Source organism: Podarcis pityusensis, assembly GCF_964106645.2.
Source record: "Podarcis pityusensis genome assembly, chromosome: 1".
In the NCBI taxonomy this organism is placed as follows: Eukaryota; Metazoa; Chordata; class Lepidosauria; order Squamata; family Lacertidae; genus Podarcis; species Podarcis pityusensis.
In genome coordinates, this window is record NC_138028.1 from 85,565,016 (window position 1) to 85,578,910 (window position 13,895).

Genomic DNA, 13,895 nt, shown 5'->3' on the forward strand with positions numbered 1-13,895 from the left:
AAATGCTAGTGGCTTGAGGCTAATGCCAATTCTAGGGGTGGCACTGTAAAGATGATGTAGGAGGGGAATAAAAATAAGGTTTTTTATGTAGTCTGGCCAGCTGGAAATAACAGGGCTCCTGCACCTTGTGTGGAAAAGGGAATTTCAGCAGGTGTTGCTTGCCATGCAATGTACACTTGATAGCATATTTTATTCTGCGTGGCTGTTAAAGCTGCAGTAGCCCTGTGCCCTTTTCCATCTGGCAGTTCTAGTTTTGTGTTTCTTTGTTGAACATTTAAAGCATATCCAACACCTATTTAAAGGGCATGATTTCCCCCCAAGAATCCTGGGAACAGTAGTTTGTAAAGGATGCTGGGAATTGTAACTTTGTGAGGGAAACTACAGCTCCCTGGCTTCTTTGGGGGGTGCCATGCGATTTAAATGTCAGTTGGATATGCTCTAAATTAGAGCTTTCCAAAATGTGTGTCATGACACGTTAGTGTGTTGGCTGCAGTGGTGGTGCACTCATCCGGGGGCAGGAAAGGGGTTAGTTTAACCTCTGGTTTGCTAGCAAAACTGAATTACTGTGTCGCGAAATGATGCATGTCTAAAAAGTGTGTCACCAGCATGAAATGCTTGGAAAGCTCTGCTCTAAGTGGATGGTGTGGATCTGCCTAAAGTTCTGCAACTTTGCAACCCTTCTGAAAAATGATGTGGAAGGTACTTGGATCACATGTTCTGATACTAGGGTTTTATACGAAAAATGTAAAAGTAATACTGTAGATATATATTGTGTGTGTGCATGTTACATGGTTTTAGCTGATCTATGAGGCTCTGTAATGAAAAGCCAAATTACTTTTAAGTAGGGTTTAGACATAAATGCAACAATAAATCAAGTTCAAAATTGGAGCTGAGAAGAGTGCCCTAGATGTCACAACACTGAATATATTCATTAATGACTAGATAAAATAAATAAAGAGACTTTGCAGCTAACTTTCAGGTGATACAACAGGAACAGCTGTAAATGAGGTGAAGAATTAGTTTTTAATCAAAAGTAATTAATGGATTAATGCATGAATAATTTTGAGCATTGTAATGACCATGATAACAATTTTACAAAGCCAAAAATAAGGCACTGTGGACTGGTAAGAAAAACACTAAAATGGGAATGCTAGATAGCTTGATCCTATCTACCTTGGCTCAACAAAATCATTTTACCCACAGGCCATATTATTTTCTTCTGCAGCTGAGTTCATTTTCAAAACAAGCTGCAAGTGAGTCAAATTAAGTGCATCAGATTTAGGCTAATGAAATTAGTTTCCTGACGAGTACAAGCTGTGGGATTGCCTTCCTTGGAAGTTGTTTCTTAAATGACAGGCCCCTTCAGGCATCATTTTTATTAAGCATTTATCATTATTTATGCTCGTGATCGTCGGTGGCGATTATACACAATCATGCTTTCATAACAATTTGTGCCTGCAAAATGTTTTGGGCATCATGTAGTTTCCTGCTAAAATCCTGTAACTTTTCATGCCCCAAAGTCTGCCACAAATGATGACTCTTGTCACCATTTTGTGGGTGGGATACAAGTGTATGCTTGAACTTTAGATTTGCTGGTCCATCATGGGCTTAGCCAGGATTTATTTTAGGGGGGCAGGCTTTATGTTGGTGGGGGGCAGAACTGAGTTATCTGCCATGGAATTGGTCAGTTAAGTATTTTTATTTATTTACTTGCTTTAGGGAGGCAGCTGCCCTCCACCCCCACCCCCCACCTATGGGCTCCATTGCCCTAGTGCAGGGGTCTGCAACCTTTAAGACAAAAAGAGCCACTTGGACCCGTTTCCGAAGAAAAAAACACTGGGAGCCGCAAAACCATTGTGACATTTAAAGCATGTGCGCCGCTGCCCTCCGATCTGACAGCGGGCGGGAAGGTGACGTCGGGACGGTGCGTGACTAACGCATGCACCGCCCCCATGCGACATCACAGCCAGTACAGCGCCCGCCACAGTGGGGAGTGTCGGTGCGCACAATGCGCCTCCTCCCCTTGCTAGTATCCGCCCCGGAGCCGCGGCAAAGGTGTAAAAGAGCCACATGCGGCTCCGAAGCCGCGGGTTGCAGACCCCTGCCCTAGTGCAACAAATCCACTTTAAAAAAGAATTAGACTTTTTGCAGTTTGAAAGGTGACATGGAAATGCACTGAAAAGAGGGTAATGGCTAACAAGAAGAGGTATAAAAACTCTACAAGCAAATCAGGATAAATGCTAAATAAACAGGTTGTCTGGAGGAGCCCACAGTATGTGAAATGGCTTCCCCAACACGTACAAGGTCTGATCTATACATACAGCAGAATATGGTAGTAAAGACCTGTTGTGATATGATGTAAACAAAGCCAGCCCTAAGATTAGGCAAACTAAGGTGAACAGCTGGGGCTGGGCAGGGGGCAACAATGGCAGCTCCCTGGCTGTTCCTCTCAGGTCTCCCATCTATTTCCCTTTGTTGGATGACAGATGCTTCAGTACTACCCCTCCTGTCCTCTCTAAACTGGCTTAGGTACAGCACAGGACCTCATCCCTAGTTGTTGAAGTAAGATTCTGCTGCCAGGCTTGCATGCTTCCGTGTGGGCAGCGGACACCATTTTGCCTTTCACCTATTGGGCTGACCCTGAAATGAAAATATATTAGATTGCATATGAATCCTGCCCCATATACAAATAAACCCCTGTCTGTAGAATGTAACTAGTAGGCTAGTAGGCCTGATCAATTCATCTGTCTCCTGAGAAATCTCTATGTGGGACAAGAAGCTACAGTTAGAACTGGATATGGAACAACTGATTGGTTCAAAATTGGGAAAGGATGACAAGGCTGTATATTGTCTCCCTGCTTATTTAACTTCTATGCAGAATTCATCATGTGAAAGGCTGGACTGGATGAATCCCAAGCCAGAATTCAGATTGTTGGAAGAAATATCAACAACCTCAGATATGCAGATGACACAACCTTGATGGCAGAAAGTGAGGAGGAATTAAAGAACCTTTTAATGAGGGTGAAAGATGAGAGCGCAAAATATGGTCTGAAGCTCCATCACCTCCTGGCAAATAGAAGGGGAAGAAATGGAGGCAGTGAGAATTTTTACTTTCTTGGGTTCCATGATCACTGTAGATGGTGACAGCAGTCATGAAATTAAAAGACGCCCGCTTCTTGGGAGAAAAGCAATGACAAACCTAGACAGCGTCTTAAAAAACAGAGCCATCACATTGCCAACAAAGGTCCATATAGTTAAAGCTATGGTTTTCCCAGTAGTGATGTATGGAAGTGAGAGCTGGACCACAAAGAAGGCTCATCGCCGAAGTATTGATGCTTTTGAATTGTGGTGCTGGAGGAGACTCTTGAGAGTCCCATGGACTGCAAGAAGATCAAACCTATCCATTCTTAAGGAAATCAGCCCTGAGTGCTTACTGGAAGGACAGATCGTGAAGCTGAGGCTCCAATACTTTGGCCACCTCATGAGAAGAGAAGACTCCCTGGAAAAGACCCTGATATTGGGAAAGATGGAGGGCACAAGGAGAAGGGGACGACAGAGGATGAGATGGTTGAACAGTGTTCTCGAAGCTACCAACATGAGTTTGACCAAACTGCGGGAGGCAGTGGAAAACAGGAGTGCCTGGCATGCTCCATGGGGTCACAAAGAGCTGGACACGACTAAACAACAACAGTAGGCTGCAACCCCTGTAACTAGCACAAAAGGTGCCTCCCTACTCCAGTAGTTTTCTGCTTGCATGGGGCCTGATTTTGTGTGCTATGCTGTGCTATTTTGCACCTTCAAAAATGGATAATGTGGAAAAAATGAAAAACACAAAACTTGAAACTGTTAAATTTATTTTAAATTGCAATAATAATACAACAATGTTTCATCATTTTTTCTCAAATACCAGAAGAAAATGTTTTGGCACACAAATCATTTTGAACAATCTTGTGAAGAGTGATCTTAAATTTTAAGTCTCTTAAAAGTTTCAGTCTCAGGCACATCAAAATCTCACTCCTTTGCAAATTTTGCCACCAAATCCTTCAGGTCAAGTGATGCTTGGGCATGCTCAGTTGACACGGTTGCCAAGCCAACAGGTCTCTTTTGCAAACACTGTTGAGCGTATGCAATTGTTGTAAGTTTGAGCTCTAAGAAATGGCGTTCAAAGCACAAAATAAAATCAAAATATTGTTAGAAATTCCGAAGGTATAACAAAAAGTAAACTACATAAAATTGCACCCCTCCGAGGTCTGGGAGCCCCACGAGGCCTCCGCCTCTAGCAGCATGAGAACGGGTTGCGCTCCAGTTCCCTCCCTGCAGCATCATCACAAGCAGCAGCAGCAGCGGAAGTTTGCCTGGCTCACGCGGGACAGCTGGGCCCGCGGACCCCCCGCCCGCTCTCGCCGCACCTTCTTTCAATCAACGGTCCAGAAAACCTAAGGCGGGCTTTGACGAGCGCGCATCTTCGGGCGGGCATTGGCTGGGGGTGCGGCCGGCCCAGTGACGTCGAGCGGAGGGGGCGGGGATTGCGCGGGGGTGACACGTCGGACGGCGCCGGCGGCGGATCTCCTGCGAGACAACCCAGGAGCGGCGCCTCCCCTGCCCACCGCCCCTCGCGCCTTCCGCCCTTCTGCTCCCTCGCGGGTCGGGATGGGGCGGCTCTAGACCAATAAGGCTCCGGATCCCGAAAGTGTTCCAGAATTGGGCCGGCCCGCCCCGCCCCCTCCGTTGCTTGGCAGCGGCGGCCCCTCCCCCTTCCCAGGACCCGAAGCCGGGACCCGGTTCGCTCCCCCCCCTTTGCTCCGGCGCCTCGTCGGAGCGGCCCTTCCTCACAGGAGCCAGTTACCCTCATGACCCCTGGGCCTGCCGGAGAGGCCCCCTGGTGACCTTCGTGGGCAAGAGCCCCCGGGCTCCTTGGCCTCAGGACTCCCCACAGCTTCCCCCCTTCCCCTCAGGAGGTTTAAAGGCACGCCCTTGAGCCCCTTCCCCTGTTTGGCCACCGAGGCGCCCCTCCCGGTGTCCCCTTCAGCTCGAGACAGCCCCCCCTTGCCACGCTGCCCTGCTTGTGCCCAGGTGCCCCAGCCTCTCCCCAGCGCACTGGCGCCATGCGCTTCTCCCTGGTGCTGTCCCTCCTGCGCCCTGTGGGGCCTGTGGTGGTGGGGGTGTCCCTGGGCTTCACCCTCAGCCTGCTCAGCGTCACCTGGGTGGAGGAGCCCTGCGGCCCCAGCCAGGGCAGCCTGCGAGATGGGGGCATGGAGCAGCAGCAGCACCAAGGCGGGCAGGGCAACGCCGCCCGCAAGCCCAACTCCGTCCCTGCGGGGATGGGCACGGAGCCTGAGCAGAGCTGGGAGCCCCGCGTCCTGCCCTACAAGCCTCCCAACCCAGGCAAGGCTGCCAAGAAAACTATCAGGTATGGGGGGGGGAGGAAATGGGGTGGCTTGGGGGAGCAAAGGGTGTGTATCGAAAAGGGAACAGAAAAATGGGCTTTGGCCCAAATGCAATCTCAAGGTAATCTGGCCACTGTTTGGGTTCCCGTGGACTTTAGAGGCTCACAGGTAGGTGTAATTTGCGGTCTCTTTGTTATACTGCAGGAGTCATGTGATGGGAATATGCCACATTATGTGACCTATTAGTGGTTCCATGTAGCTGCTGGCCTGTGGACATAAATACTTGTATGTAAGCAATCTTTTAATAATGCTGAATGAAACCAGTATAACATTCGATCAATATAATGTTCGCCCTCACAGCAGCCCTGTGGAGGTAGGTGACTGGGGACATGTGACTGGCCCGAGGCCACACAGTTAAACCCTGATATAGGTGGGACTTTAATCCATGCCTCCCATGTGCAACACCTAACTGCCTATCCAGATGTGGTAAGCGCATCCATAGTGGGCCTATGTTCAGAACAAATGTGCATATTCATGGGCTGTTTCCTGTGATGGTTCCAGTCAGAAATTGGTTAAGGGTCTTCAGGGCTCTGTGGGCTGGGGGAGAGCTTTGTTGTCGGCATCCACCTATCTCAAGTGACATAGAGGTGTGCCTCCACGGGTGAAGTTGAACCACTGTGTTGGCATCACTGAAGTGACCTCCCAGGGGCACAAGCCTGGGCAGTAAGTATGGGAGGTCCTGGGCTGCCCAGACAAGAAGACCCCCCTCTCGGCCTCACTGATGTGGTCCAAAGGAAGCAGAGCAATATGTTTGACACCAACCTGGCTGCAGGAGTTGCTGGAAGGAGGCATACAAGATGCCAAGCAACCTAAGGGTTTACTCCTTTGCCTTTTCTTCTCCCGAAGATATTCTGCAAGGCTTAAAACTTGCTTTTTGAGAAGACTCAGCCTTGGATGAAAAAGCTATGGAGGGCCATGGTACAATAGAGCCAATCCCTGGTTCTCTGAGCCCCCTTCTTTCTGCCTCCTTCATTCAGACTGCTGCCCTCCTTTTTTATGACATCCCACAGGAAAGCTTGGGGCTGTGTTCTTCCTATTCAGGAAGTCTTTCGGTACAAATAGTTTCCTTTGAAAGGAAATGGGCTTGAGCAGTGCTTTTCTCAGGGGGTATGCAAGGGTACACAGTAACTGCACCTCTTTTTGTTGTTGTTAAAAAGTGTGGCACTTACTGTAACAACTTCATGGTGAGTACCAGCACCTACTGTTTTTTTCTAGAAAAAAACCACTGGGCTTGAGTAAAGAAAAGCAATGATGGCTATTGCTGTTCCAGAGGTAGCTGAATGAGGGCTTAATCAAACAACAGTGTATATCTTGGGCTTCTGCAGAACCTTTCAACATAGTTGTTTCTCCTCCCTTAATAAATGTAATAATATTTTTAATTTTTATAGCACTTTAGATGTTCAAAATATTTCATTTATTTTATCTTTCTGTAATTCTTACTTATAAGCTTTTAAGCTAAGTCAGTATTATTACTGATTTAGCAGGCGGGCAGAGAATGAGATAAATTACCGTATTTTTCGCTCTATAACACGCACCCGACCATAACACGCACGTAGTTTTTAGAGGAGGAAAATCCGTAGGCATGCCACTCGTAGGCATTTCCTCCATAACACACACAGACATTTCCCCTTACTTTCTAGGAGGAAAAAAGTAAGTGTTATGGTGCAAAAAATACGGTAAGTACTTAAGGCTACCTAGTGCAGGGGATTTCACATATTCTACCCCTAGGACATACTTGCAGTGGCTGAAAATTGCTGAGGCCCACCAGTCAAAAAATAGTGGTGCATTATTATTTTTATTACATTTATATACCACCTTTCCCTCCAAGGAGCTCAATGGGGGCTGCATTATTATTTTCCTCCCCATTTTACTCTCACAACAACTCTGTGAGGTAGGTTAGGCTGAGAGATAGTGATTGGCCCAATATCACACACTGAGCTTCATGGCTGAGTGGGGATTCGAACTCTGGTCTCCTAGGTTCCAGACCAGCACCCTAACCATTACACCACACTGGCTTTCCAAGTGTAGGGGCAGGGGCAGGCACAAAATGGTGGCAAATAGGCAGAATTTGGCATTAGTTGGCAATTACTGACATCATATCTAACTTAAATTTGGAAAATGCTGCATTCCTTGCAACATTTCATCATCCATTCTCCTTCCTTACTCAACTTACACCCCTGCCCCCAACCAGTTGTTGCTTTCCTCCCTCCTCTATTGTCTTTTTACATTCACTTCTTCCTCCTTTAAACTTCCTTTCTATCCACTTCCTTTCTATGTTCAGTTCATTCGTTTATTATTTTCTATTACCACTGATAAAAAATATTAACCTTTTATCTCATTTCCCTTTAACACCTCCCCTGTCCCTTTTCCTTCAGAGGAAGAACTTCCTTTCCTCCAACTCTTCCTGAACTTCTCTCTTGCTTTGTCACCATTACTCATCTTGCAAAAGGAGTTGCTTGTGCTGATATTGGTCCAACTGAAAGGCTATGGCATAGTTAGGGGGCTGGACAGGCAAATGAGGAGGCACTAAGCAGTCTGTGGTTCTGAGGCCCACCTGAAAGTGGCCCAAGGCCTATTTTCAAAAAGCAATGACCTAAGTTCATTGTAGAGGTGAGATTCAAACCTAGGACTTCTGATTCATAGTTCATTCTCTTAGCTGTTATACTACAGATCTCTGTACAGCTTATTGGGTGATTTTGGCACTTTATGAAAGTCCTCCTGTTCTTGGGGTGCTGCATTTATATGTCTACCACCTTGAATTCCATGGAATAAAGGTGGGATCTGGACTTTTCTAGTTCTCCAAAAGACTGTATTTTATCACTGGGAAAGTGCATTTCCCATCACCATCTACCACATGTTGCACTGACTAATGAATTTTCTCTGTGTGTTTTTAAAAAACAACGTGTAAAATGTATTGGAGACTCTGCACTCTCCTCCTGTAATAGTAAAAGAAAGGAGTACTTGCATGTGTGGGAGGAAAATAAGATCTGTGGCCCTTGTGTGGGTTAATTAATAAAAGAACCAGCTGGATGCCTGGATTCAAAACACGGGACTTAGCACACACTCCATAGGAGGAGAATCTCCAGCAAAATTTAAAACAGTCATAGAGTTAAACAGCAGCATAGCATGGGAATATAGGTTGTTAGACCCCTTTTCATATCCTGTTTAATCTGCTTACAGCACTTGCCCCTCTCTACCGCTCTGTCAATGAGCAAACCACACTCGTTTAAAAGCTTTACTAACAAAACCCAAATGTCAGATTCATGCATTATTCCATGCTGCAGCAAGGAGAACACAGGTAGAATGCTCTTGGGTACAAAATACAGATAATTAGCTGCAAACACGAGTCTTAGCAAGTTCAGACATGTCCTTCCTGGTCGATTACATGGCACAAAGATAGTGTGAGGAAAGGAAAGGAAAGAAGCTTCACTTCCTCACCAAAGGTGAGGGGGTGTGACCTAACTGAGTCTAGCAATAGAACTGTGGTCTTAACCCCTTCATGCATTACCGTATTTTTCTGTGTATAAGACTAGGTGTTTTAACCAAAAAATTAGGTTTAAAATTGGGCCTCTTCTTACACACGGGTAGTGCTGAGGGGTGTGTTCTTAATTTGGAGTCCCCCCAAATAGGGGACGTTTTATACATTGGGGTGTCTTATACATGGAAAAATACGGTAATTAGCCCTATGTTTTCTTGTTTTGTTTGACTGCAATTTCCCACGGCATGAATATTTTGGGGCAACAAAATTATAGAAAGACCGTTCCTCTCTGCCTGCTTTTAGCAGTGCCTTGCAATTTGAAGATTTTCTTAAAAAACCTTTTTATACTTCTTCAGGTCTCACTTTTCTAGCACAGAAGTGCTTATTTCCTTTAAAAAACTGACCTCCTTTCTTGCAGCAATGTCCATTATTTATGGACTGCACAGTGCTCCATCTAGGAATAGCCCACAAAGGCAAAAAATGGTTTTGACTGTTTGTTTTAGATAGGTTTATACCCTGTCTCCTTTATTATTATTATTTTGCAGCCCAAATAAGCTGAGAGCATGGTGGAGTCTTCTAAGTGCTCTACTGTATGCTCAGATCCTGATTTACCATGCCCACAAAAACTTAATTTGCAGTTGTGCAGAAAAGGTGGTTTTGCTTTTGTGTTCTCCATAGTCTATGGCTTTTTGAGTGGGTGATTCTTCCAGACTTTGAAAACAAGTAATTTCCAGGAAACGGCTGGCTGCTATGCTTCAGAAAAGTCTTGTGGCTCCCTTTGTCCATGCATCTGAATAGTCAACACATATTGATAGGTAAACATGCATTCAAATATTTCCTATAAGGGTCCTCATTGATGGTGGGGCACTTGGACATTTGTACTGGTACAAAGCTATTTAATCCAGAATGACAAAAATAGTGTGGATGGTATAGAAGCCCCAAAATGTGATCATGTCAGTTGACTTTTAGGTATGTCCATAGATGATTTGCCATTGTTTGGCATGTTTGTTTGAGTCCTGCACACCATATAAGGTTTTCCTTCTCCCTGTGTGGAATGTTCCCTTAGTCCAAATTGCTGACCAGGGAAGTACCAGCTTTCTGTGTTAAATGGAGATGATATAGGATATCATTGCATAGCTTTGTACTATTGTGGATCCTTCTTTCCACATTTCCAGTTTATTCCAAAATATGCAGCCAGCAATGCTGGCAGCTGAAGTCTGGGCACACACCCTGGTTGCACTTTAATACTTGGTTAATTTTGTCCTTGTAACTTGCTGCTCACCAAGTGTTAGTAATGGTTGTCCCTAGCAGAACATATGAATGGCAAAGGACATGACACTGCTGTGTGTCTGCTAGGAGGGAGAAGTCATATCACACACCAAGCTACTCAAGTTTTTGATACTGAGTTGTCTGCACCCACTAACTTTTTTTAAAAAAAATGTATTTATCACTTTCCATTTTTCAGCAATAGATAAAAACCCCCAAAATAACATCAAATCAACTCCCCGCCCCCAATCCATGGAATAGTGGGCTTCTAACAACTTTTAGCACCCTTTAACAAACTACAGTTCCCATGATTCTTTGGGAGAAACCATGGCCTTTCAGCTGATTCCTTGGTGGCCCACTGGAATGCGGAATTAAGCAGGGCTATTGACTGTCTGGCTCTGAAGCGCCCTCTCTGATTGCATGGAGCTTGGACGGCCCTGTGGTTTTCCCCGGAGCTGAGGACAATGAAACAATTGCTGAGACGGCTAGAGTGCCGGGGGCAGAAAATTCATTCTGAATCGAACCAAACATGGGTTAGAGCTCAACTTTGAGCCTACCAAGTGGCGATAGCGATGGTGAAGAGGACCTTCTTCACCGCCTCTATTGTATATGCAGAAAACAGCAGCAGGAGACTCTTTCAGGTGGTTCACAATCTAATGGAACCACCTTTGCAGTCAGGGCTTGGTGAGGACCCCAAGAACTCCTGCAGTGATTTTGGAAAGTTTTTTGCATATCAGGTCACTCAGATTCGGAAAGAGGTAGACTCCACCATGGTGGCGGGACCAGGGCAGGAGAGTGCTAGAGTCCTGTCTAGTCAAGTTGCATGGGGTCAGTTCCAATCTGTTACCTCTGAGGATGTGGACAGGCTGCTTGGACGAGTGAATTCGACCACCTGTCTCCTTGATCCTTGCCTGTCCTGCTCATAAAAGCGAACCAGGAAGGGCTGGGTGATGGGCTCCGTGGGGTGGTGAATGTAAAGGAGTCTTTCCAGACCTGCTTAAAGAAGTGGTTATTAAATTGCTTCTTAAAAAACATCTTTGGACCCAGCCAATATGGCCAACTATCGCCCAGTCTCAAATTTTCCATTCTTGGGCAAGGTGATGGAGTGGTGGTTGCTGAACAACTCCAGGCATGCCTGGAGGATGTGGACCATTTGGATCCCTTCTAAATGGAATTCAAGCCTCATCATGGGACTGAAACAGCCTTGGTTGCGCTGGTCGATGATCTCTGGTGGGCTACGGACAAAGGTGAAAGCTGTTTCCTAGTTCTGCTGGATTTCTCAGTGGCCTTTGACACCATTGACCATGACATCCTTCTGGACTGTCTAGAGGAGCTGGGGGCACTGTGATGCAGTGGTTCCACTCCTTCCTTCTTGGTGGTGTCCAGAAAGTGGTGTTGGGGGATGAGTGTTCAGACCCCTGGGCTCTCACTTGTAGGGTGTCTCAGGGCTCTGTCCTCTCCCCAATGCTTTTCAACATCTAGGAGAGATCATCAGAAGGTATGGGCTAGGTGTTCACCAGTACGTGGATGATACCCAGTTCTACCTGGCTTTAAATCAGAACCATTGAAGGTCCTCTGTGAGTGTCTGGAGGCGGTTGGAGGATGGATGGCAGCTAACAGATTGAGGCTGAATCCTGACAAGACAGAAGTACTATTTTGGGGGGACAGGGTGGGCAGGTGTGGGGGACTCCCTGGTCCTGAATGGTGTCGCTGTGCCCCTGAAGGACCAGGTATGCAGCCTTGGAGTTATTTTGGACTCGCAGCTGTCCATGGAGGCACAGGTCAATTCTGTGTCCAGGGCAGCTGTCTACCAGCTCCACCTGATATGCTGACTGAGACCCTTCCTGCCCGCAGACTGTCTTGCCAGTGTGGTGCATGCTATGGTTATCTCCCACTTGGACTACTTCAATGCACTCTACGTGGGGCTACCTTTGAAGGTAACTCGGAAACTACAACTAATACAGCTAGACTGGTGACCGGGAGTGGCTGCTGGGACTATATAACACCAGTCCTAAAGGGTCTTCATTGGCTCCCAGTGTGTTTCCAAGCCCAATTCAAATTGTTGGTGCTGACCTTTAAAGCCCTAAACGGCCTTGGCCTAGTATACCTGAAGGAGTGTCTCCACCCACATTGTTCAGCCTGAGGTTCTCCACCGAGGGTCTTCTGCTGGTTCCCTCAGTGTGTGAAGCAAAGTTACAGGGAACCAGGCAGAGGGCCTTCTTGGTAGTGGCACCCTCCCTGTGGAACGCCCTCGCATCAGATGTTGAGGAGATAAAGAACTATACAAGATTTAGAAGAAATATATTTTTAAAAATAAAAAATTTGTCCAGTAGCACCTTAGAGGCCAACTAAGTTTGTTCTTGGTATGAACTTTCCTGTGCATGTACACTTCTTCAGATACACTGAAACAGAAGTCACCCGACCTTTATATATAGTGAGAGGGTGGGGAGGCGTATTACTCAGAAGGGTGGTGGGAATGGGTGATTGGTTGATAGGTGTGGTCTTACAGGAAAAGCAAGGGATGAGATGGCCAAAAATAGCTTTATCATGTATAATGTGATAAGAATCCATTGTCTCTATTCAGACCAGGTCTCTCCATGGTTTTAAGCTTGGTAATAAGTTGTAATTCAACAACTTCTCTTTCCAGTCTATTTCTGAAATTCTTTTGTAATATGACAGCTACTTTGAGATCTTGTATAGAACGTCCTGGGAGATTGAAGTGTTCTCCTATTGGTTTCTCTGTTGTGTGATTCCTGATGTCAGATTTATGTCCATTTATCTTTTGGCATTGGGCTTGGCCTGTTTGTCCAATATAGAGAGCTGAAGGGCACTGTTGGCATTTGATAGCAAACACAATGTTAGAAGATGAGCAATTAAATAGTCCTGAGATGATATGTTTGATGTTGTTGGGTCCAGTGATGGTGCTGTCTGGATGTATGTGGCAGCAAAGTTGACATCTGGGTTTATTACAGGCTCTGGTACCAGTGTCCATGTTAAGTCTGCTTGCTGTATTATTGTGGGTGAGGAGTTGTTTAAGATTGGGTGGCTGTCTGTAGGCAATGAAAGGTCTTCCTCCCAGAGCTTGGGAAAGAGAACTGTCGTTGTCCAGGAGAGGTTGTAAATCTCTGATGATGCATTGAACTGTTTTAACTTGGGAGCTGTATGTGATTACTAGTGGTGTTCTGTTATTTTCTCTTTTGGGTCTGTCTTGCAGCAAGTTCTCTCTGGGTATCAGTCTGGCTTTGTTGATCTGTTGTTTAACTTCATCAGGCAGATATTTTAGTTCCAAAAAGGTTTGCCTATTTGGTTCAAGGAGGATGTGCTGGTGAACAGAGAAGAGGTGAAAGAAAAGCAAGAGGGGCAGCTCCCTAATGCTTGGTAGTGATCTGTGAATAATAATTATTTATTACACTTCTTGGATGCCTTTCTCAACTTGCAAGATTATAACAAATCCACGCAATTTAAAACAAAAGCACAGCACTATCTGTGCAGTATTATTATTTAATAACAGCTGAAATTAAAGGAGGAGGCTAATAGTTTAAGTATGTGGGTTCAGGGTCAGGAGAATAGGTTTTTAAGGGAGCATGGCAGTCCCCTCCCCCTTAGATGATGGGCTTTTTGCCTCTTATCTCTTGGTTCAGCTGCTGGAGCTTCTTCTCCTCACTCCTTGTCTTATCTGAATTTGCTTCTGGGAAGATTGAGGT

The 13,895-nt window shown here is 45.9% G+C and overlaps 1 protein-coding gene across 2 annotated transcripts in view; it reads left to right on the plus strand.

The window, feature by feature from the left end:
• CHPF (chondroitin polymerizing factor) overlaps nucleotides 1–13,895 on the plus strand; it is a 37,583-nt gene that overhangs the window by 9,121 nt on the left and 14,567 nt on the right. The window contains exon 1 of one of the 2 annotated variants that reach the window (XM_081001035.1): nucleotides 3,947–5,410. The exons of the other annotated variant lie outside the window; for it this stretch is intronic. Coding sequence (XP_080857161.1) covers nucleotides 5,106–5,410 — 305 coding nt within the window. The 5' untranslated portion in view covers nucleotides 3,947–5,105. Of the gene's footprint in view, nucleotides 1–3,946; nucleotides 5,411–13,895 lie in introns of those variants that run through there. 2 annotated transcript variants of the gene reach the window in all.